This window comes from Mobula hypostoma, chromosome 14 (genome assembly GCF_963921235.1).
Source record: "Mobula hypostoma chromosome 14, sMobHyp1.1, whole genome shotgun sequence".
Taxonomy (NCBI): Eukaryota; Metazoa; Chordata; class Chondrichthyes; order Myliobatiformes; family Myliobatidae; genus Mobula; species Mobula hypostoma.
In genome coordinates, this window is record NC_086110.1 from 6,509,372 (window position 1) to 6,532,364 (window position 22,993).

A 22,993-nucleotide genomic window follows, 5' to 3' on the forward strand; every position below is an offset into this window, starting at 1 on the left:
CCGGAACCATGCCAGAGTGAATGGCTTCTTGAAAGATCATTACTAATGCCTCCACAAGCTCTTTAGCCACCTCTTTCGGAACCCTGGAGTGCACAACATCTGGTCCAGGTGACTTATCTACCTTTAGACCTTTCTGTTTCCAAACTGTCTCCCTAGTAATGGCGACTTCACACACTTTTTCCTCCTGACACTCTTGAACTTCTGGCATATTGCTAGTGTCTTCCAGTGAAGACTGATGCAAACTACTTATTCAGTTCGTCCACTATTTCCTTGTCCCCCATTACTACCTCTTCAGCATTATTTTCAAGTGGTCTGATATCCACTCTTGTCTCTCTGTTTTACTTTATATATCTGAATAAACTTCTGGTATTCTCTAAAATTATTGGCTAGCTTAATTCGCATTCCTTCTTTATGACTTTTTTAGTTGAGTTCTGTTGGTTTCTAAATGCTTCCCAATCCTCTAGCTTCCCATTAATCTTTGTTCTACGATATGCACTCTCTTTTCCTTTTATGCTATCGTTTGACTTCCCTTGTCAACCATCATTGTGTTATTTTGGCTTTAGAATACTTCTTCCACTTGGGGATGTATATATATCCTGCACCTTCCGATTTGCTCCCATAAATTCCATTGTCCCTGTTGGTGTTCTTATCAAATCATTTTTGGCCAGTTCCTCTCTCAAGGCTCTGTAATTCCCCTTATTCCACTGTTATATTCAGCTTTAGCTTCTCCTCAAATTGCAGGGTGAATTCGATCATACGATGACATGAAGCCCCTAAAGATTCCTTAACCTTAAGCTCCCCAATCAATTCCGGTCATTGTGCAACACCCACTGCAGAATAGCTGATCCCCTAATGGGCTCAACCATGAGCTGTTTTAAAAAGCCACCTTGTAGGCACTCTAGAAATTCCCTGTCTTGGGCTCCAACACTAACCCAATTTTCCCAGTCTGCCTGCATATAGAAATTTCCCATGATTATAATAACATGCCCTTTTGACATCCATTTTTTATCTCCCATTGTAATTTCTAGACCACATCTTTACTACTGTTCAGGGATCTGTAGTTTTGTAGTTCCTTAGGTCTACCCACGATGATTCAACGCCTCCCAACCCATGTCACCTCCTTCTAATGACTTGATTTCGTTTTCCTGTTTGGCTGCTGGTGACTGGTAGTATTCTACAGGGGTCTGAGCTTGGACCGCTTCTTTTTAAATAACCTGTATACGCCAATGATCTGGATGACGAAATTGTTGGCTTTGTGGCCAAGGTTGTGGACAACCTGAAGATAGGTGGAGGACAGGTAGTGTTGAGGAAGCTTAGAGATTGCAGAAGGACTTAGATAGATTAGGAAAATGGGCAAAGAAGTGGCAAATATTATATAATGTCGGGAAGTATGGTCATGCACTTTGGTAGAAGAAATAAAAGCATAGTCTATCTTCTAAACAGAAAATTCAAAACTCCAAGATGCCAGGAGACATGGGAGTCCTTTTGCAGGACTTCCTAAAGCTTAGCTTGCAGGTTGAGTTGGTGGTGAGGAATGCAAGTGCAATGTTAGCATTCATTTTGGGAGAACTAGAATATAAAGGCAAGGGTGCAATGCTGAGGCTTTATAAGGCATTGGTCAAACACATTTGGATTATTGTGAGTGGTTTTGGGCCCCTTATCCAAGAAAGGATATGCTGGGATTGGAGAAGGTTCAGAGGAGGTTCACAAGAATGATTTTGGGAATGAAAGGGTCAGGGTATGAGGAGTGTTTGATGGCTCTGCGCCTGCAGTCGCTGGAATTTAGAAGAAAGAAGAGAATCTCATTGAAACCTATCGAATGTTGAATGTATGGATATGGAGCAGATGTTTCCTATAGTAGGGGGTCTCAGACCACAGGGCACAAGCTCAGAACAGATGGACATCCTTTTAGACAGAGATGAGGAGAAATTTCTTTAGCAAGAGGGTGGTGAATCTGTGGAATTTGTTGCAACAGGCAGCTGTGGATGCCAGCTCATTGTGTGTGTTTAAGGCAGAGCTTGATAGGTTCTTGATTAGTCAGGGTGTGAAAGGTTATGGGAAGGTGGATGGGGTCGAGAAGAAAAATTGTCAGCCACGATGAAATGATGGAGCACACTTGATAGGCTGAATGGCATAATTCTGCTTCTATCTCTTATGGTCTTATTTATTTAGAGATATAGTGCAGTACAGGGACTTCGGGTTCAATAAACCACTCTGTCCAGCAACTCACCTATTTATCCCCAGACTAATCACAGGACAACTTACAATGACTAATTAATCTACTAATTAGCACATTTTTGGTCTATGGGAGGAAACTGGAGCACTTAAGAGGAAACCAAGAACTTGAACAACACAACAAGCTGCCGTTTTACTACTGCCTTAGATTGGCTGGCTCATCTTGGGCCATGTAATGGAGCTGGATCCTTACAATTGACATTGCTCAAACAGTAACTACTGCATTCTTTGACCTGAAACTATTGAGCAAACTCTGTCCACACACCTATGTATGCCAAATCTGAGAGACTTGAGAGTTGCCCTCACCACTGTGTGCAGGTCCTTCAGCTGATTTCGAAGTTGGAAGAGTTCAGTTGATGTTAAGAGGATGGAGTTCAGAGTCTGGACCATGGTTGAAGCAAATTTCAAGTCTTCTTCACGAAGTAGGATTTCAGCCATGGAATGGAAAATGTTCTCAGCATTTAACAGGAGACATAGTTGCCTGCAGATTGGAAAGAGGAGAGGTGAAAATATATTTAGTGCTTTAAAAACTGCAATCAAGTTGATCCACTTAGTACCACTTTTAACTCCAATTCCGAGATAACTGGATGTTGGCATTAGAACTGGGACTAAATGTGAGGTCAGTACTTGTAGAGTAACACATACAAAATGCTGGAGGAACTCAACAGGTCAGGCAGCAAATAAGGAAAGGAATAAACAGTCAACATTTCAAGCCAAGGCCCTTCATCAGTGCATGTAATTTACAGCTTATGTTAACTCTGTCTGCCCTTGTAATGTACTGTGCTGCTGCAAATAGCTTACTTTCATGGTATTTATATATATATATGCTGATGACAACAATAAACTTGAACTTGACGAGAATTCCACAGTTTTGGGCCTTTGCAGTTGAAAGTCTGATCAGCATTGGTGGGAAGTCAAATAAGGGGTGCATATAATTAGAAGAGCACAGATTATTTAGGAATGTTTGCTGGAGTTGATTTTAGATACTGTGTGGCGTGGAGGAGCCACAGTAGAGAAGAATAATGTCATACAAGCAGTACAGCATTGACAACCTATCTGAGGACAAACGTATGGCAGAGAACACTGCAGGGCATTCACCAGCAAGTAAAAACGAATGAGAGCTAACAGAGAGTGCTGCAGGCATCTCCTTCCTCTGACCAGCACTGTGTAACCCCATCTAAACATTCCTACATGGGGGTGGTACGCTAGTGTAGCTGTTAGCATAACACTATTACAGTGCCAGTTAACTGGATTCAATTCCTCTCCTTCTGAAAAAAGTTGGTACATTCTCCCCAAGACGGTGTGATTGTCCTGTGGGTGGTCCAGTTTCGTCCCACACTGCCAGTTAGCAGGTTTATTGGCCACATGGGTGTAATTGGCCAGCCTGGGCATGTCGGGCTGCAAGGGCCAGTTACCGCGCTGTATTGCTGAAATAAAGCACTAAGATAGCAGCACGTTGCCACTGGTGACAAACACAGCATGTTGCGTGAGCACCGTCAACTGGATTAACAGTGTTCAGATAATTCTGCAGAGTGCAGCTTTATCTGCAATCAATTTTGCCTTAATATAAATATGCACGTGTGTTCCAGAGGTAATAATTTCTGCAGAATGCTCCCATTATGTCAGGAATTATAGGGAATAATGCTGAACTACAACTCTGCTAAAGAACTCCCTCCCACTGGAGTAAAGGAGGATCCCTTTGGTTGCAGGGCTCAGTGGCCAAAGCCAAATCACATGAAAGATGAGACTGACCACTCAGTGTACTTAACTGCTGTACAAGAATAACAGCGGGTTCCAAAGGGAAATGAACAGGGGAGTTGTAAGGCAGATAGATAAACAGTAAAGATGAAAGAGACAGAGGAATAGAACAATGGAGTTACGGGAAAGCAAGTTTCACTCCTATATTCAGGAGCCTTAAATCCCACTTCAATAGGTTCAGGACGAGTTATCATCCTTCAACCATTTGACTCCTGAAGCAGTGTAGAAAACTTCTCTCACTTCAACTCTGAACTGATTTCACAGACACATTTTTCCAGTATTATACAACTCGTGTTCTCGCTATTATATTAATTCCCAGTATTACTTTGCAGTTAGCTGAGTAGGTCCATTCCTTCCACCATGTCTGCACTTTCCAGGTACATTACTGAAACCATCATAATTGACAAAGGGCATAGGTGAGGCCTCATAACACAAAAGGCTAGGTACCTGGCTTTTTCTTTTTCCTGTGGGGAAGGGATGGAGAGGGAAGGGAAAGAGATAGGATATGGCCAGTTAGATCAGGAGGAAGGAGGGGGTGGGGGAAATGGGACAGGGGCTGGGGGGGGGGGGTTGAAGGATCTTGACCTGAAATGTCAACTGTCCAGTTCCCTCTCCAAGTGCTCCCTGACCTGCAGTGCCTTTGTGTGTTGTTCCATTACAGATCACAACGGTAAAAGTTCACTGCTGAAGCAGAAAGCTGACCGAACGAACAAGGAGATTTTTCAAGGGAGTATTGTTCTGCAAAGTGCTACAGGGCTGTTAAAACATAAACCATGCAATCTTAAAAGTTTCTTCCTCCAGGCAGTTAATCTGATCAACCATTCTAGTTAGCCCATCCCTCTATCTTTTACGCCGTCACTGCACTGCACTGTAAACACTTCTTATAATGCTGTTTAAATTGCAAATACATGCTGGTATTTATGTATTTATGCACATTTTTATTCCACATCTCTTCTTTAATCTCTAAATTTATTTTTATATAATTGTTGAATGTTGTTATTTTTTGTTGCATGTCCCACAAAGACACCACAGCAATTTTCTAATACGTATGAACGCATATGGTGAATAAAATTGATCCTTGGTCCTTCAGGCTCCCTTCGGTGCTGGATGTGCTGGAAACATGTGCATTTAACTTCCGTTCGCAATACAATTAATATGTAAAGTGCTGATAGCAGGCTCTTCCTTAGTCATTTTATGAGGGGTTCGGAGCTTTACAAGCTAATTTCTGAATCAGAGAGATAAAGCCCAGGCAACAAGTAGGATTTCATTAAGTAATTTCCTGATTTCATGCAAAACTGCCAAGGCCCAAAATAAGTGATGTATTCACATTAGGAAGGATTTGAAATAATGTCTAAAAATAAGTCCTTAGCAATGAAATCCAATTCCTCATCATGTTGAGCTCAGTAAGCCTCCAGTCATCACCACTGGTTTAATACAAAATCCATCAGTTATGTAAAGAAGTTCATTAACTTTCACAAACTCATTTTGAGCCATAATTATCTTCTCTATCAAAGCTAGCCCGCTTACGATCATTCCTGATTTAGAAACAACCACTAAATACCACACAAGATAGTGGGGTGGCATGGTAACATAGTGGTTTAGTGTGCCAGCTGTAAGATTGAGCTCCAAATCCCACTGCTGTCCATAAGGAGTTTGTACGTTTTTGCCATGACTGCGGAGGTTTCCTCCACGTGTTCCGGTTTCCTCCAACATTCCAAAGATGTATGAACTATGGTTAGTAAATTATAGGCATGCTATGCTGTCAGCAGAAATGTGGTGACGCTTGCAGGCTACCCCAGCACAACCCCACATAAGCAACACTTTGCATTGTATGGTTCAATGTACATGTGTCAATAAAGCCAATGCAATCTTTACAAGACTGCAAGAGGAAGAATATTTCTTACACGTTATACAGGTTTCCCCCACCATCCGAAGGTAAAGCGTTCCTATGAAACGGTTCGTAAGCCAGAATGTCGTAAAGCCAAGAAGCAATTACCATTTATTTATATGGGAAAATTTTGTGAGTGTTCGCAGACCCAAAAATAACCTACCAAATCATGCCAAATAACATATAAAACCTAAAATAACAGTAACATATAGTAAAAGCAGGAATGATATGATGAATACACAGCCTGTATAAAGTAGAAATACTTTTCCACAATCATTGCCTGCACTGTTCTGCGTAGCGAAAATCTCACGCAAGCGCTCTCGGCAAAAACACAGCGCAAGCGCTCTCCAGTAACCTTTAAGCTATGAAGCTGCCAAATCATACCAAATAACACGTAAAAATACACAGCCAATATAAAGTAGAAATAATGTATGTACAGTGTAGTATCACTTACCGGAATTGGGACAGCGCCGAGCACACTGATGATGGTGTGTTAGGCTGAGTCATCGCAGGTTGGGGTGGTGCAGTGGCCCCCACCCTCCGGGCAGCGACCCGATACCCATCCGCGAAGCATGCAGACGTACAGCGGTAGCCGGGATGTACCCAGCACATCTTTAAGAAAAAAAGTCAAAACAAACAAGCTAATTAATTAGGTGCCGCCCAGCACGTAATTAATTAGCATGTTTATTTTGGCTTTTTTCTTAAAGATGTGCTGTGTGCCTCCCGGCTACCGCTGCATTCTCCACAAATCGGTATCTGTCTGCGGCCTGGGGGTTGGGGTGGTGGGACACTGGGGTGTCATCTCATCGTCGTCTGTTTCCATTAGGGCAGGCAGGTCATCTTCTCCTATGATTGACCGCCTCAATGTCGAAGGTCGAGGTTCGTCGTCTGCTGTGGCCGATGTGGAAGGCTTGCTTGACTGCCTAGCCTCGCGCATTTTTCTATCATACAGTTCTTTGAAAGGACTCAAACTATCTTGCAAATATGCCCTAAACCGACGTACCCTTTCAAAATTAAAGTCGTACTTTATCATTACTAATTCAGTTTTGATTGTTATCCTTCCTCTTCCAATTGCATCAGCTCTTCATCTATCAGTCCTTGGTCATGGGATGCCCAAAACCTCTTCAACATCATCTTCGTCAACTTCCACAAGCCAAACTCACTTTGTCCTTACTTCGTTCACCATGATCGAAACGCTTAATTATGTCTAGTTTTACGCTAAGTGTAACACCCTTACGAGCTCTTTTAGGCTTTTCCGACACCTTAGAACTCATCTTGCTAACGGCTGCTCACAGGCACGTGTTTAAGCAATGCCGGCTAGAATGCCGTTCCGAATCCGGGGGAGAGCAGCTGCTCGGGGCGCACTCTGCTTTTTTCGTAACAGTGAAAACACCTTCTGTTAGCGAAAACAGGGAACTAATGTACGTCTTTCGTAAGGTTTTGTAAGGTGAACATTCGAAAAGCGGGAGACACCTGTATAGTTAGTGGTTTTGTGATCTAATGGTAGTAAATTGTTAAAAGGATAAAGAAGCTAGATAAAGGTCATAGCACAGAAATAGAACTTTTGGCCCATCTAGACTGTGCTGACCATTAATGGGCCTTGTCCCATTGACCTGCATAGGGACCATAGCCCTCCATACCCCTCCCCTCCATCTACCTATCCAAATTTCTCTTAAATGTTGAAATCAAACCCACAACTCTTTCCCATCCCTTTTACAGTAAGGGAGTCCCAGTCTATATATGAAAAGTTAAAATCATCTACAATCACAACCCTATGTTTCTTGCAACCGTCTGTGACCTCTCTACAGATCTGCTCCTCTAAATCCCGCAGATTGTTGGGTGATCTACTGTATAATATAATCCTATTAATGTGGTCTTGGCTCTCTTATTCCTCAGGTCTACCCATAAAGCCTCACTAGACAAGCTCTCCAGTCTGTCCTGACCGAGCAATGCCATCTCCTCCCATTTAATCCCTCCTGCTCTGTAATGTCTAAAACAATGGAGCCCTGGAACAATGAGCTGCCAGTTCTGCCCCTCATAATTTGAAGTCCTGGTCTATGCCCTAAGCTCATCCGTCTTTCTACTAATACTCCTTGCACTAAAATATATACAATTCAGGACATTAGCCCCAGCATGCGCGACCTTGTAGTTCCTGACTCTGTATGTAGGCTTAACACCATCTTTCTCCACAACCACTCTACTATCTGTTTTGGTGCTCTTGTTCCCACCCCGCTTCTCCCCCATCCCCCCAATACAAGCTGTATAGCACTAACAAACCTTCCCTCTAGGATATTCGCCCCCCTTCAGTTCAAGTGCAATCTGTCCCTTCTGTACAAGACCTACCATAGAAAACCATAGAAAAACGACAGCACAGAAACAGGCCTTTTGGCCCTTCTTGGCTGTACCTTCCTTGGAAGAGAGCCCACTGATCTAAAAATCTCCTTAGCCACGTTAAACTGTATGATCTTCCTGTTTCTGGCCTCACTAGCACATGGCACGGGTAGCAATCCTGAGATCACAACCTTGGAGGTCCAGCCCTTTATCTTAGTACTTAGCTCCTTGAACTCACTTTGCAGGACCTCGTCACCCCTTCTGCCCATGTCATTGGTACCAGAGTGGATCACGACCTCTGGCTGCTCATCCTCCCATTAAGTATGTTGTGGACTCAGTCCGAGATGTCCTTGACCCTGGCAACTGGGTGGCAACATACCAACCGGGAATCTCCATTCTCATTCCCAGAACTTCTTTCCTGTTCCCCTAACCAATAAATCCCCTTGAAATACAGCTTGTCTCTTCTCCCCATCCCCCCCACCTTCCCTTCTGAGTCACAGGGCCAGACTCAGCAGAGACCTGACCACTGTAACCTTCTCTGCTAGGTCACCCCCTTATCACCACGCCCTGACAAAAGTATCCAAAGTGGTACACATGATGTTGAGGGGAAAGGCCCGCAGGTGTACTCTGCACTAACCGCCTATTCCCTTTCTCCCTCCTGATGGTCATCCAGTCACCTGTGTCCTTCTCCTTGGCTGTAACTACCTCATTAAATATCACTACAATAATTTTTTTCAAAAGTGTTGCTTCCTCAGGATTTTTTTTTGTTTATGATAGACTGCTTGAAGATGAACAAAAATATAACTTCAGACTACTTGTATCACATAGGAATTTGGAGAAACAACAAATTAACTTCTATTGACTATAATATGTTTAATTGCATAATGGTGCTGATGCTTTGCAATAATTCAACTAAGTTAAAAATATTTTGTTATTGATTTTCATTTGTACTCAGTGTCTGAGGCTTCTCGCTTAAGTGTCCAACAATAATTCGCCAGCATTGATGGATTCCAGTTGCCCTGGTATCTTTTCTCCATGACTGCAATGTCCTGGTGAAAGCTTTCACCATGCTTGTCACTGACAGCATCAAGATTTGCAGGGAAGAAGTCTAAATGGGAATGCAGAAAATGAATCTTTAGTGACATGTTGCATTTCATGGTTTTATATGCTTGAAGCATGCTTTCAACCAGCTGCGTGTAGCTTAGTGCTCTGTAGATGCCGGGAAAAATTTCAACAACTTCCTTGAATGCCTTCCATGTGATTTTCTCCGGTCCCACTAGAAATTCTTCAAATTGCCCGTCATTGATGACCTGTTTGATTTGTGGACCAACAAAAATGCTTTCCTTAATCTGGGCATCAGTTATTCTGGGAAGCATCTGTCTCAAATATCAAAATGCTTTCTAGAAATTTTTGTGCCTGGTGATAGCAAATTCCATCCTTACAGTCCTGAGCCCAATAATTATTACTAAAACCTGTCCTGCCACGCAGCAGCTGGACCGCCTAAGCATGTCCAAGCATGCCTGGACAAGATAGGAAACTTTCCAGCTTACATTGTAGGCAACATTTTAATTGACTTGAATTATGAATTGAAATAATAAACATAAGTGATTTCAAAAAATGGTGCCTGGTAGGGAAATCTCATGGTGACTTTCATGATCAGTAGCCTAAAATTCATAAAATACACCTAAAGGTATTCAGGAAGCAAAATCTTTGTTGTCCAGTGTACTCTGTCTAATCCCTCAGTCAAGAATTGAAGAAAGTCATTGCTAAATCTGGAGATGTTTCACAAGAACACATAATATTACATCTGAAGTTTTACTGGTAGTGAAGCAGTTAGTGTGATGTAATCACAATGCCTGCTGTAAGATCAGGTTCAGTTCCCGCTGCAGTCTGTAGGGAGTTTGTACGTTCTCCCCACAGGTTTCCTCTGGGTGCTCCCACATTCCAAAGACATACAAGTTTGGGCAATGCTATGTTGGCACCAAAAGCATGACACTTGTGGGCTGTCCAGCACAATCCACGTTGATCTGATTTGATGCAAACGATGCATTTCACTGTATGTTTCAATGTACATGTGATAAAGAAAGCTAATCCTTACCTTTTGAGTGGATGTTGGATAAGTTGTCTGACACCAGAAGGAATGAATGAGAAAAATGGGTCTCCTTTCAGTATCTCATCTGAATAAGAACAGTCTTCACTGAGCCCTCCATCATGTATCAGAGTTGTCACGTGTGCACAGGACCTGGAATTAGTTGAGCTTGTAGGTATGTGATGCATGATTGAGTGGAGGTGGAGAGGGTCCATGCTTTCTCTCCCTAGAAGGCAGATGGTGATACACCATTTCTCACTTTGCAGAATGGTTCACGTCATTGATGATGCTGGCTCATGCCCTCGGTTTATGTGCTTTTTAACAGAGAATGCAGTGCAGGGTACCGGAGATCGAGGACCACATTTCACCTCTGCAGATACACAATAACAATCATAACAACCAGCCCGTAGGAGGCCCAGGTGCAAGGTGAGGCTAGCTGCAGCAGTGCAACTAGAAAACATAGCACAAAGGTTACTCGTTCCACTGATGCAGGCCACACTTGACTATACACCCTCAGAGTCATGGAGAGATACAGCATGGGAACAAGTCTCTCTTCTCACTGAGAATGTACATATATTCAAACTCCCCCCCACTCTCATCACATGTAAACAGACAGTGCCCAAGGTCAGGGTCAAACCTTTACTAATTGCCGCCCAAAAATTCTATCCTAAATTATTCATGTACTATATACTAAGATTTGTTTCTTAAGAGAAAACACTCTATTTTCATCTGAGCGAATGAATACTTATGGTATCTAGTCTGTCCTATATTCCAATTCCACAGATTCAGGATTTGCTCACTAATACAGTATATTGCTTCACCACTTTAAAATGTAAGCCACTCAAGTGCAGGGACATTATTTAAAATACCCTGCAATGGTAGAAAACCCCTTCTCACTTGTGTTTCCCCTTCCAATAGAGAGTTGTTTATTTTATTTATTTAGACATACAGTACGGTACAGGCCCTACCACCCAAGCAGCCGAGCCACCTAATAACCCACTTATCTAACCCTAGCCTATCACAGGACAATTTACAATGACCAATTAACCTAATTATCGGTATACCTTTGTACTGTAGGAGGAAACCCACATGGTCACATGGAGAGCGTACAGACGCTGCCGGAATGTAACTCCAACGCCCAGAGCTGTAATTGTGCTGACTGCTACGATACCATGGCCCTACAGCCCCTCAGTAACTTCATTTATCACAAGCAGAGTAAGCAACAGCAAATTATTTGCCCAATGAAACATCCAAGCTTTGTCTTGGTGTTGAGGATGTGGGTAGATTAGTAATGAGCTGAGAAAGCTATGGGATGGAGGAAGAAACAGACAGAAGTCAGCCAAACCTTTTGGTCCTAAAATGCTTCTACTGTGGACCAAAAATTCACCTCAAATATATGGAGGTGTCAATTCATTCAACAAGGATTGACAAGCTGCTAACTCAATATGCCCTGTAGATCAAACTGTTTTAATTTGAAGAGGATGGCTTACAGTGTTTAACAGTTCAGTTGCATCTGATTCAAAATGAGAAGTGTGTAAAGACATAATATTGGGCAAGTGATTTGAAAAGGACTGAAACACATCCTTGCTGCCTAATGATGGAAACCAAGACTTGAAATCTTCCATCACCAGCGTGCAGCACCTACTTTTCCATATATTGAGTTATTTACAAGTCAAAGATATCTGCTGGACATGAAGAACAGGCATCAATGCAGCCTTCACCACGGATCTGTGAAGGAAAGGTCCTTTCTGTTCCTCCGTGCCCTTTCCAACACAAACCTCTTCCCGTTTCTGGGAATAAAAATCCAGCCTCAGATTCAGGCCAGGCCAAGATCAGCAAACCCTTCACAGATCCTGGATCTACTACACTGTATGGTCTTATTGGTTTAGTGACCATGTTTTTATACTCCATTTACTCAATAGCTACCCTTATTAATGCATAACAGTAATAAATGGGAAATATGAACAGCAAGGGCCTATTCTCAGGAAACTGAGGGCTGAAGATTATCCTGATGAAAATCTATAAACTTATGAGGAGATCTCAAATGGCAGACTTAAAGAAAATGCTTTTACTTGTGGGGAATGCAAAACTTAGGCCTTACAAAGAGAAGATGGGCCACCAGTAAATCCAGTAAGGAACCGTGAAGTAACTGCTTTAACCAGAATGGGGAAAATGTGAAACTCACTACCACAGTTAATAGGAAGCTAGTGAGAAAGGAAAGGAAGGAATGGAGGTAATTATTGTTGGAACGCTGTGAAAGAGGCTCATGTCAATATTGCCACTGGCAGAAATCTTAGGGTTGAAGGGCCTCTTTCCATGCCACAGACTCTATGTCTAGTCACCAGCTAATCTCTCAAAGAGTACTTCTGTCAGCTTGACAGCTCCTTTTAATGAAGATTTTAGATTTCAGATTGAGATTTATCACATGTATATTGAAACATTTGCATTAACAACAAACCCACCTACAGATTTGCTGGGAGAATCTGCAAGTGTCGCCACATATTCTAGCTGGAACATAGCATGCACACAGTGCTCAGTAGACCACCACAGAATGCAACAAATGAGAATATACATTGCAAGTGACAAAGCAACAAAAGTGAAACAAGCCCCATTCCTCCCACCCACCCTCATACACAGTCCACTAACTCCAGAATAGTCTGTCTTCTTCTGCCTCCAGCAGACTTGCGGATTCACAGACGCTGGGTCCTGACTTCCCCAGCAGACTTGCAGAGTTTTGCAGACCCAGGCTCCGACCATCAGGCTTTGACTTCTGGATTTAAATCTCTATCAGGTCACCACTCAGCTTCCTATGCTCCATGGAAAACAGCCCCAGACCATCCATCCAGCCTCTCCTTATCACTTAAGCCCTCCAGGTCTGGCAACAACATCTCTTATGCAGCTTTTCCATCTTAGTGATGGCCTTCCAGTAGCTGGGTGACCAGAACTGCACACGATACTCCAAGGGCAGTCTCACCAACATCTTATCCAGCTGTAATGCTTCATCTCAATTCTTGCTCTCCATGCCCTGACTGAAGAAGGCTAGCATGCTTTACATATCCTTCATCACCTTGTCAACTTTCAGGGAACTATGTACTTGGTTTCTCTATTCTATTCTCCTCCCAAAGACCTGCCATTTCACACAAGTCCTGACTTGGTTTGACTTCCCAAAATACAACTGACAATTCAATACGTGTGAATATATTCAACATATGCAGATACATGAGATCGCAGATACTAGAATCAGGAGTAACACATAAAGCACCAGCGAAACACAGTGAGTCAGGCAGCATCGATGGAGGGAAATAGTCAGTCAATATTTCAGGTTAAGACTTCACCAGGACTGGAAAGAAAGGTGGAAGACAGCCAGTACAAAAAGATAGAGGGAAGGGGCGGACCAAGAGCTGGCAGGTGATAGATCTAGCAGAACTGTATATCTTTCCTTTTTGCTTGAGTGGCAGGAAACATTGAGAACATTGTGGATGTACTTGATCTTAAATACAATGAGAGCTGCATCCAATGACAGAATAATGCAAACTTTCTTCAATCCCATTTCGCATCTGGATGCATCCTGTAAGCTCCGATCCACCTCTGCCTCTTGGACTGATACTCTAGCTCGACATTCATAAGGACCAGATTCAGGTGGGCAATGTTTGGGAATAGTTAAGGACAGTGAAAGGGCTTGCTTAGCTGGAGTTCTTTCATTTTCTTTTTAATTTAGAGGTATAGCAGGATAACAGCCCTTCTAACCGAATCAGCCCACACTGCCCAATTGCACGCTTGTGACCAACTAACCTATTAACTTGTACGTCTTTGGAATGAGGGCGAAACCAGAGCACCTGAAGAAAACCCACACAGTTAACGGGGAGAACCGACAGTAGTGGAATTGGAAGCCGAGTTACTGCCACTATAATATTGTCCCGCTAACTGCTACACTACCATGCTGCAAGTGGTCTGACTTGTGAAAACAGATCTATGTTATGTATCTGAATGCCTTTCTCAACTCCAATTTTCAGAGCTAATGGATGGCCACAATATCAAAAGGAACACTCACAGCTCTATTTCCTCTGGCTAATAGCAAGGGATGTGGACAGTCCCTCTCTCTATGAACGAGCATTGAGAAACTGGCACCTGCAGCCTGCCTCACTCACAAGGCCTGAATTTTTTACGTTGCAGATCGAACATTTTGTTTTAATGTATGCAGGACGACCACATTAAACTATAGTTTTAATCAAGTTAAATCAGATCACAGAGAGTTCTAAGCTGAGAGTTGGGCAGTATAAAGAAGTGAGAGGCATGGTAGCTCAGTGGTTAGCAAAATTACTTTAAAGCATCAACGATCACTGGTCAGGGTTCAACTCCCGCTGCTGACGGCAAAGAGTTTGTACATTGTCCCTATGACCACGTTGAGTTTCCTTCCACGTTCCAAAGACTTATGGTTAGTTTTAGTAAGTTGTACGCATGCTATGTTACTGCCTGAAGCATGGCGACACTTCATGTGTGCTGCCCTTAGCACAGTCCTCGCTGGTTTTATTTGATGCGAACAACACATTTTACTGTATGTTTCACTATACATGTACCAAATATAGCTAATCTTAAACTACACAATATGTGCAAAGCTTGCATTCTACAGCTTATCACAACCAAAGTACTCCATGGTACTGGGCTATCTGTGATTTTAATTACAACAAAACGCTACTGCCCAAGGCTTAAATAAATCATGCTGAGCTGTGAATGTCTTGTCTGCAGGAGACTACCATCCTTTCCCACATGGAGACATCAGCAAGCATTGAGCTGGAAGAGCCGTTGCCCAGCAACCAGGCCCTGGTTGAAGACCACAAGAAGTGTCGCTCTGGTTCCCTCCCACAGTCCAAAGACGTGCCGGTTAGGTTAATTGGTCATTGGAGATTGTCCTGTGATTAAGTTAGGGTAAATCGGGTTTGTCAGGGGTTGCTAGGGCAGCGTGGCTCAAAAGGCCTACTCCGCACCCTACTGCTAGATAATTTTTTAAAAAGTGGGGATTGGGGAAATGAATGACTTTTGACACAGCAAACAGAATCTCCAAGGGAAAGACTTGCAACTGAATAGAATAATCAGAATGGGGGAGGCGGAACCTTATAATGCAGCTAAATTAAACAGTTTAATATTCCAAAACATTCAGCCATTCTTTACCACTTTGATATACATGATGAGTCTCTAAGCAGGCAAGTGTGCACACAGCAGATAACATTTGTACTGGTTTTAGTTTATTCAAGACTTTTCTTGTCTACTTCCTCACATCCCTTCTGATATGTACAATATGCAAATACTAACCAGGGCAGTTGTTTTGATGTTGCTATTACTGCGCCTGGGATAGAGAAAAATAGAAATTTGCCAGTTGTTCTCCCTCCTCTGCACACAAGCAAGCAGTGGGTACTGTCATAATAGGGCAGCTTGGAAAATGGAATCCTATCCCTACAGTTAGATCACAAAGAGTGAGTGTGAGTGAGTGTGTGTGTGTGTGTGTGTGTGTGTGTGTGTGTGTGTGAGAGAGAGAGAGAGAGAGAGAGAGAGAGAGATAGGGAAGAGAAGAAGAGAAGGAAGTGATATGAGGAGAACAGAGAGATAAAAGAGAGAAGAGAGATGTGAGGAAAACATTCTTTACAAAATACTTAGTGAGGACACAGGAAGAAAGCGCAAAGCACAGATCAAAGCTTCCATTGGAACATAAAGGAGAATGTAAGCTCATAATATTGAGAACATGGCATTACGTCAACAGTTGCTGTCTTTTCCACAGGATATGGTAGTCCTAAACTGAAGAGCACAGGTTTAAGGTGAAAGGGAAAGATTTAAAAGGGATCACAGGGGCAACATTTCCACACAGATGATGGTCTATAATGAACTGCCAGAGGCATCTATAGAGGTAGGTACTTCTAAATTCTCCATTTGGACAGGTACAAGAATAGCAACAGTTTAGAGGAATTAAGATCTCATCACTCTAAACCTTTCCTATTGCAGACCTGATGAAGGTTCTTAGCCTGAAATGTTGACTGTTTATTCCTCTCCATAGAAGCTGCCTGGCCCGCTGAGTTCCTCCAGCATTTTTGTATGTGTTGCTCTGAATTTCTAGCACCTGCAGAATCTCCTGTGTTTTACAGGGATTTGGGCCAAACTCAGGAAAATAGGATGAGCTCAGATAGGCAGTCTGGTTGGCCTTTATGACCAGATTAAGTTGGAAAGAATGGTCTGTTTTCCCTGCTATCTCACTCTATGACTTTAGAGCAGTGAAAATAATATTCTATTTGATTGAAGTTAGAAACGTTGTGAAATTGGTTGTTTTATGGCAGCAATACAGTGCCAGACATAAAACCTACTGAAAGTTACGAAAGAAATAAATAGTGCAAAAGATGAATCACAAGGTAGTGCTCATGGACCATTCAGGAACCTGATGGCGGAGGGGAAGAAGCTGTTCCCAAAAAATTCATATTCACAGAATATGGATGAACTGAATGATGTGAATTATAAGGAGAGACTGGATAGGCTGGGCCTTTTTGCCCTGGAGAGTAGGAGGCCAAGTGATGACCTCATAGAGAATTATAAAATTATGAGGGGCGAAGAGAAGGCGAATAGTCATATTTTTCCATGGAAAGGGAGTTGAAGACGAGAAGGCACAGGTTTAAGATGAGATGGAAACTACTTAAAGGGAATCTGAGGGTCAACCTTTTCAACATAGAGGATGGTGGGTATATAGAACGAGCTGCTAGAGGAGCTACAATTACAACATTTAAAATACATTTGGCCAGGTACATGGATAGGAAAGGTTTAGAAGGATATTGGCCAAATGCAGGCAAAAAGGACAAGCACAGGTAGGCAACTTGGGTGGCATGGATGAGTTGTGTCAAAGGGCCTATGACTCTGTGGCATTTCCCTGTGTAGCACTGTGCTGCCAATTTCAATGCCATGTATTTTAACAATGTTTACAAGTTCTTGCAGATGCTGCCACTTAACCTTACAGGAGCAATCATTGCAATTGATCCTTAAGGAGACATACCACAATACAAGCAGCATATTTTCTGAGGAGGAAAATGTTGCTTAATGATTGAAAAAATGGTGTCACTGTCCTCCGCTGTCCAGAAGAGTCTTAAATGGCTGGTGAAGAACAGCAGGAATGTTCTTTAAGCAAAGTCACCAAGACCTTTCAGTACTACATGTAGCTTTCAATTTTACATTGGGAGGGGAAAAAAAAGGTACTAGGGCAAACACAACATTCAAAAACTCAGGGGTCAAATTTCCTGTCAGCTCAAAGACATCCAAGCATCAATGCAATATTATTCTACTTTGTGATTAGCCCATTTTCAGCTTGACAATGCTCATCTTTGGAACTGCACAAAGAAATTTCCTACATCTTCCAAGAGGAGAAAAGCACTTTTCTCCAGTGCAGTACATTAAGCACATAACAGGCTCACAGTCATGTTCACTGACATTCTCTAGACTATACAGGGTCAGCTTGTAGAAAGTGGGCTGCTTATTGATAGATACGTCACTGAATCCCTGAAATTCAGCTGTGATTGACATCTGTCTCTTTCAGCTACCTGCTAAAGTAATGTAACATTAATTCCAATACGAAATGTATGAATTAGGAGCAAACATTTGACCCTACCATTCAATTTGATCATGATGATGTGACCTGACTTTAATGGCTTTCCTACCCACCTTATTAAGAATCGATCTCTGCTGTAAAAATATTCAGTGACTGGTTCCAGTGGTAGGGAATTCCAAACACACAACCTTACAGAAAACAAAAAAATCATCTCATTTTGTCTCATTCACTCCTGATGAAGGATCTCAGCCCAAAATGTCAAATGTTTATTCATTTCCATATATGCTGCCTCACCTGCTGAGTTCCTCCAGCATTTTGTGTATTACTGTGGATTTCCAGCATCTGCATAATCTCTAGTGTTTATGATTTGCTGCTCCAATGCAAAGAATCTTTGAGGTATATCCATCCTGAAGACGTTTAAGTCTTTCCTTCACCAGTCCTAATGAAGGATCTCAGCCTAAAACGTTAACTGCTTATTTCTCTCCATAGATGCTGCCTGACTTGCTGTTTATCCAGCATTTTGTGTGTGTTACTCCGGATTTCCAGCATCTGCATAATCTCTAGAATCTCTAGTGTTTATGTAGAATTTTTTTTTAAATGCCACTGTTCAATTAAAAGGGAAATGAACTAGAATACCAGCCCAACAACTCCTTAGGCCAAAATACTTTACAGGTTGATACTTTCCAGTATTGATATGCCTCACAGAGTGATTGTCTTTGCATTATGTCTATATTACCAGTGGACTTACTATTTTCCTGAAATATGCTGTTTTGCAATCAGAAATATATATGATGTAGTTTAGGCAAATCAATGTCCCTTTAAGGCAGCGGTCCCCAACTACTGGGCCGCAAAGCATGTGCTACCGGGCCGCGAGGAAACCTTGCCTCATTCTCTGTCACGCACTGTTGAGCTTGAACACACGCGAGGTCATTACGCATGCGTCATCCATGTCAGCGTGGGAAGGAGATCAACTCCTCGAGTTTGCAAATGACGGGGGGGCTGAAAAGTATGTTTGACATAACGTCTCTGCCAGCATTTCGGATCAAAGTCAAGTCTAAATATCCTGAGATAGCCACGAAAGCACTGAGAACGTTGCTTCCATTTCCAACATTTTTCTGCTAAGCGGAGTTTTCTGCAATGAATGCAACGAAAACTAAATTGTGGAATAGACTGGACATAAGGAACCCCCTTCGAGTATCGCTGTCTCCCATCACCCCTCGATGGCACCATGTTGTTGCAGGAAAGCAAGCCCAGGGCTCCCACTGATACAGCGATATTGGTATGTTGCAATGATTTTATATGTTCATATGGGGAAAATATGTGCTGTGTGTTTAATATCCAAACGTTACTTAAAATGTTATGATGCTATTGACTTATAAGTGACTTATATAACCTTATAACAGTTACAGCACGGAAACAGGCCATCTCTGCCCTTCTAGTCCGTGCCGAACGCTACTCTCACCTAGTCCCGCCGACCTGCACTCAGCCCATAACCCTCCCTTCCTGCCCATATACCTATCGAATTTTTCCTTAAATGATAATATCGAACCTGCGTCTACCACTTTTACTGGAAATTCGTTCAACACTTACTTCAAGCTTCCCTGTCCTCCCGATAATTGACTTAGCACTATATTCATGCAAGGAAAATAAGTGCTGTGTGTTTAATATTAAATTCGTTAGATAAACCCTTTTGGAAACGAAATTGAGTGTATTAGCCACTTATCATCTATATTCCGGTCGTGATTAATACCCCCCCCCGAACAGAATCGCCAAAAACGATTTGCAGGGAAAAAAATCGGCACGTACACACATGCGCACTGGTGCCCGTGCAAGGCTTCATGGTCATTGTAGTCTTTTTCGGGGTAAGCACAACATATTTGATCGCTACATACTCTTGGAACGTTGGCAACCCTACCCCCCTCCCCCCCCGCCGTCAGGTCGGCTGGTCCACAAGAATATTGTCAATATGAAACCGGTCCGCGTTGGGAATCCCTGTCTTTAGGGACACACACCATGATTACCGTTAAGCAATCACAGGATGATCAAGGTTTAATTAGTCCAGGTGGTAACTCATAATACAGCTTAATCGAAAATGTGTGGCAAAGGAGCTCAGGAGGTTCAAATATTTTGGCTTTCAGGTCCAACTCATATACAATATAATGGACTCTTGACCTTGTTATAAATTTGCACTTTATCTGCATTGAGTTGGCACGTGGCCAAGTGGTTAAGGCATCGGTCTAGTGATCTGAAGGTCGCTAGTTCGAGCCTCAGCTGAGGCAGCATGTTGTGTCCTTAAGCAAGGCACTTAACCACACATTGCTCTGTGACAACACCGGTGCCAAGCTGTATCAGCCCTAGTGCCCTTCCCTTGGACAACATCGATGGCGTGGAGAGGGGAGATTTGCAGCATGGGCAACTGCTGGTCTTCCATACAACTTTGCCCAGGCCTGTGCCCTGGAAACCTTCCAAGGCCTCACGAGACTAACGGATGCCTATATCTGCACTGTACTTCTCAGTAGTTTTTTTTACATTTTATTCTGCATTGTTATTGTTTTACCTTATTCTAGCTGAATGCTCTGTGTAATGATCTGATTTGTATGAATAGTATCACTGTATCTAGGCACATGTAATAAACCAAGATCAATAACATTACCAAGTTGAAGCATCAATGAAATCTGATGGTGATCGTTCAGGACCTTCACCATCCAGGACATACTCTCTTTTCATTACTACCACCAGGGAAGAGGTACAGTTGCCTGAGGATGCACATTCAGTGTTTTAGGAACATCTCCACCAGCAGATTTCTGAATACTCCATGAACCCATGAACACTATTTTGCTCTCTTTTTGCAGTATTTGTTGTTTATATTACTTCTTATTGTAATTTATAGTAATTTTTATGTCTTACATTGTACCACTGCTGCAAAGCAACAAATTTCATGACACACAGTATGTCAATGATCAACCTGATTCTGGTAATATTTTAAATGTAAATTCTCTTAGTAGACAAGAGGGATCTGGGAATACAAATTCCTTGAAAGTGGCATCACCAATAGATAGGGTGGTAAAGAGAGCTTTGGGCACATTGGCCTTCATAAATCAAAGAAATCAGAACAGAAGTTGGGATGTTATGTTGAAGTTGCACAAGATGATGTTGCGGCCAAATTTAGAGTATTGTGTGCTGTTCTGGTCATCTACCTACAGGAAAGACATCAATAGGATTAAAGAGTGCAGAGTAATTTACATGGATGTTGCCAGGACTTGACAACCTGAATTATAATGAAAGGTTGAACAGGCTTGGACTGTATTTGCTAGAGTGTAGGATAAAGAGGGGAGATTTGATTGAGGTGGGCAAAATCAGGAGGGGTATAGGTAGGGTAAATGCAAGCAGCCTTTTTCCACTAAGGTTGGATGAGGCTAGAACAGTGGTTATAGGGCTAAGGTTGAAAGGTGAAATATTTAAGGGGAACATGAGGGGAAACTTCACTCAGAGGTTGGTGAGAGTGTGGAACAAGCTGCCAGCAGAAGTGGTGGATGCGCGTTCAATTTCAAAATTTAAAGAAAAATTTGAATAGTTATATGGATGGGAGGGGTATTGAGGGCTATGGTCTGGATGCAGGTAGATGTGACTAAGCATATTAAGTACTTGGCACAGACTAGTTTGGCCAAAGGTCCTGTTTCTGTGTTGCAGTGTTCTAACAGTATTTATGACTCAGTTTGAGGTAGCATCTTAATGGAATATTGCTTCCAGGGCGCTATGACTTCAGAACTTGCAATCTGACTTTTAGTCAGCTGATTATTGTAGAGCATCTCTTCTTCAGTTTCACTACACACTGGCTCTCTTCATTCCCCTCTCAAATTTCTTCCTCCATCAGGCCTCTGGTTTCCTTGGTTCTCCTGTCACTTGAGAGTCCTATGCTGAAGCCCTGAGTTTGTTCTCACACTACTGGTGATGTACAACCATCAACTTTGGGACAACAGGGTGCTGAAGCTGGTAGAGGCTTTGCCAGCTCCAGCACCCTGGGTCTAATCCTGACCGCTGGTGTTGGCTGTGTGGAATTTACATGATTTTTCTATGAATATATGGGTTTCCCCTTGCTACTCCGGTTTCCTCCTACATCTTGAGGATGTGTGAATTAGTGAGTTAATTGGCCACTGCTATTGCGTATGTGAGTGACAGAATTTAACATCTCTGTACTTTATGTAATTGTGCAAATGACAATAAACTCCACTTGACATGTCCAGTTAGAGTTTAAGTGAATGAAACACAGAAGTATTGACTTTAGGTCACTGGAAGATGATAATTTTCCCATATCTTGTTCCTACACAAATGGAAAATGAAGCTTTTTACAATTGTGTGTGTGTTTTTTTTCCTCAGGAGGCTTACTTAAACAAAGCACACAAAATACTGGTAGAACCCATCAGGTCAGGCAGCATCTAAGGAAGGAAATAGGTCTCAGCCCAATATGTTCATTGTTTATTTCCCTCCATCTATGTTGCCTGAGCTGCTGAGTTCATCCAGCATTTTGTGTGTGCTGCTCAAGACTTCCAGCAGAAATCTTTTATGCTATAATTAAAACTCTGTTTGTTACACAGAGGGTGCTAGGTAGGTGGGACAAGCTGCCAGGGAGAGGTACACCTACGAGGTTTGAAAGACATTTGGACAGGTATATTTATAGAAAAATGTTTAGAGGGATGTGAACTAAACATGGCTTAGGTCAGTGTGGATGAGTTGGGCCAAAAGGCCTGTTTCTTTGCTGAATGATTCTATACCTCTAGATGACAGTTTATAACATTCCAGCTGGAATTCAATGGTAAGTTACACTTCAGGCTCTATTCACTCAGATTTGTGGAATTGGGACTAACTAGCCTTCAGATATAGTAAAAGCCCAATAATAATTAAAGAAGAATTGCAAAAAGTTGGCTTGCAGGTGCAACAGGTTATTAAGAAGGCAAATGGATTGTTGGCCTTCATTGCTAGAGGGACTGAATTCAAGAGCAGAGAGGTCATGCTGCAACTATACAAGGTACTGGTGAGACCACACCTGCAGTACTGTGTGCAATTCTGGTCTCCATACTTGAGGAAGGATATACTGGCTTTGGAGGCAGTGCAGGAG

The 22,993-nt window shown here is 42.4% G+C and overlaps 1 protein-coding gene across 1 annotated transcript in view; it reads right to left on the minus strand.

The window, feature by feature from the left end:
• vac14 (vac14 homolog (S. cerevisiae)) overlaps positions 1–22,993 on the minus strand; it is a 454,421-nt gene that overhangs the window by 125,595 nt on the left and 305,833 nt on the right. The window contains exon 16 of the mRNA XM_063066634.1: positions 2,542–2,716. Within this exon, the coding sequence (XP_062922704.1) occupies positions 2,542–2,716 (175 nt within the window). The remainder of the gene's footprint in view (positions 1–2,541; positions 2,717–22,993) is intronic.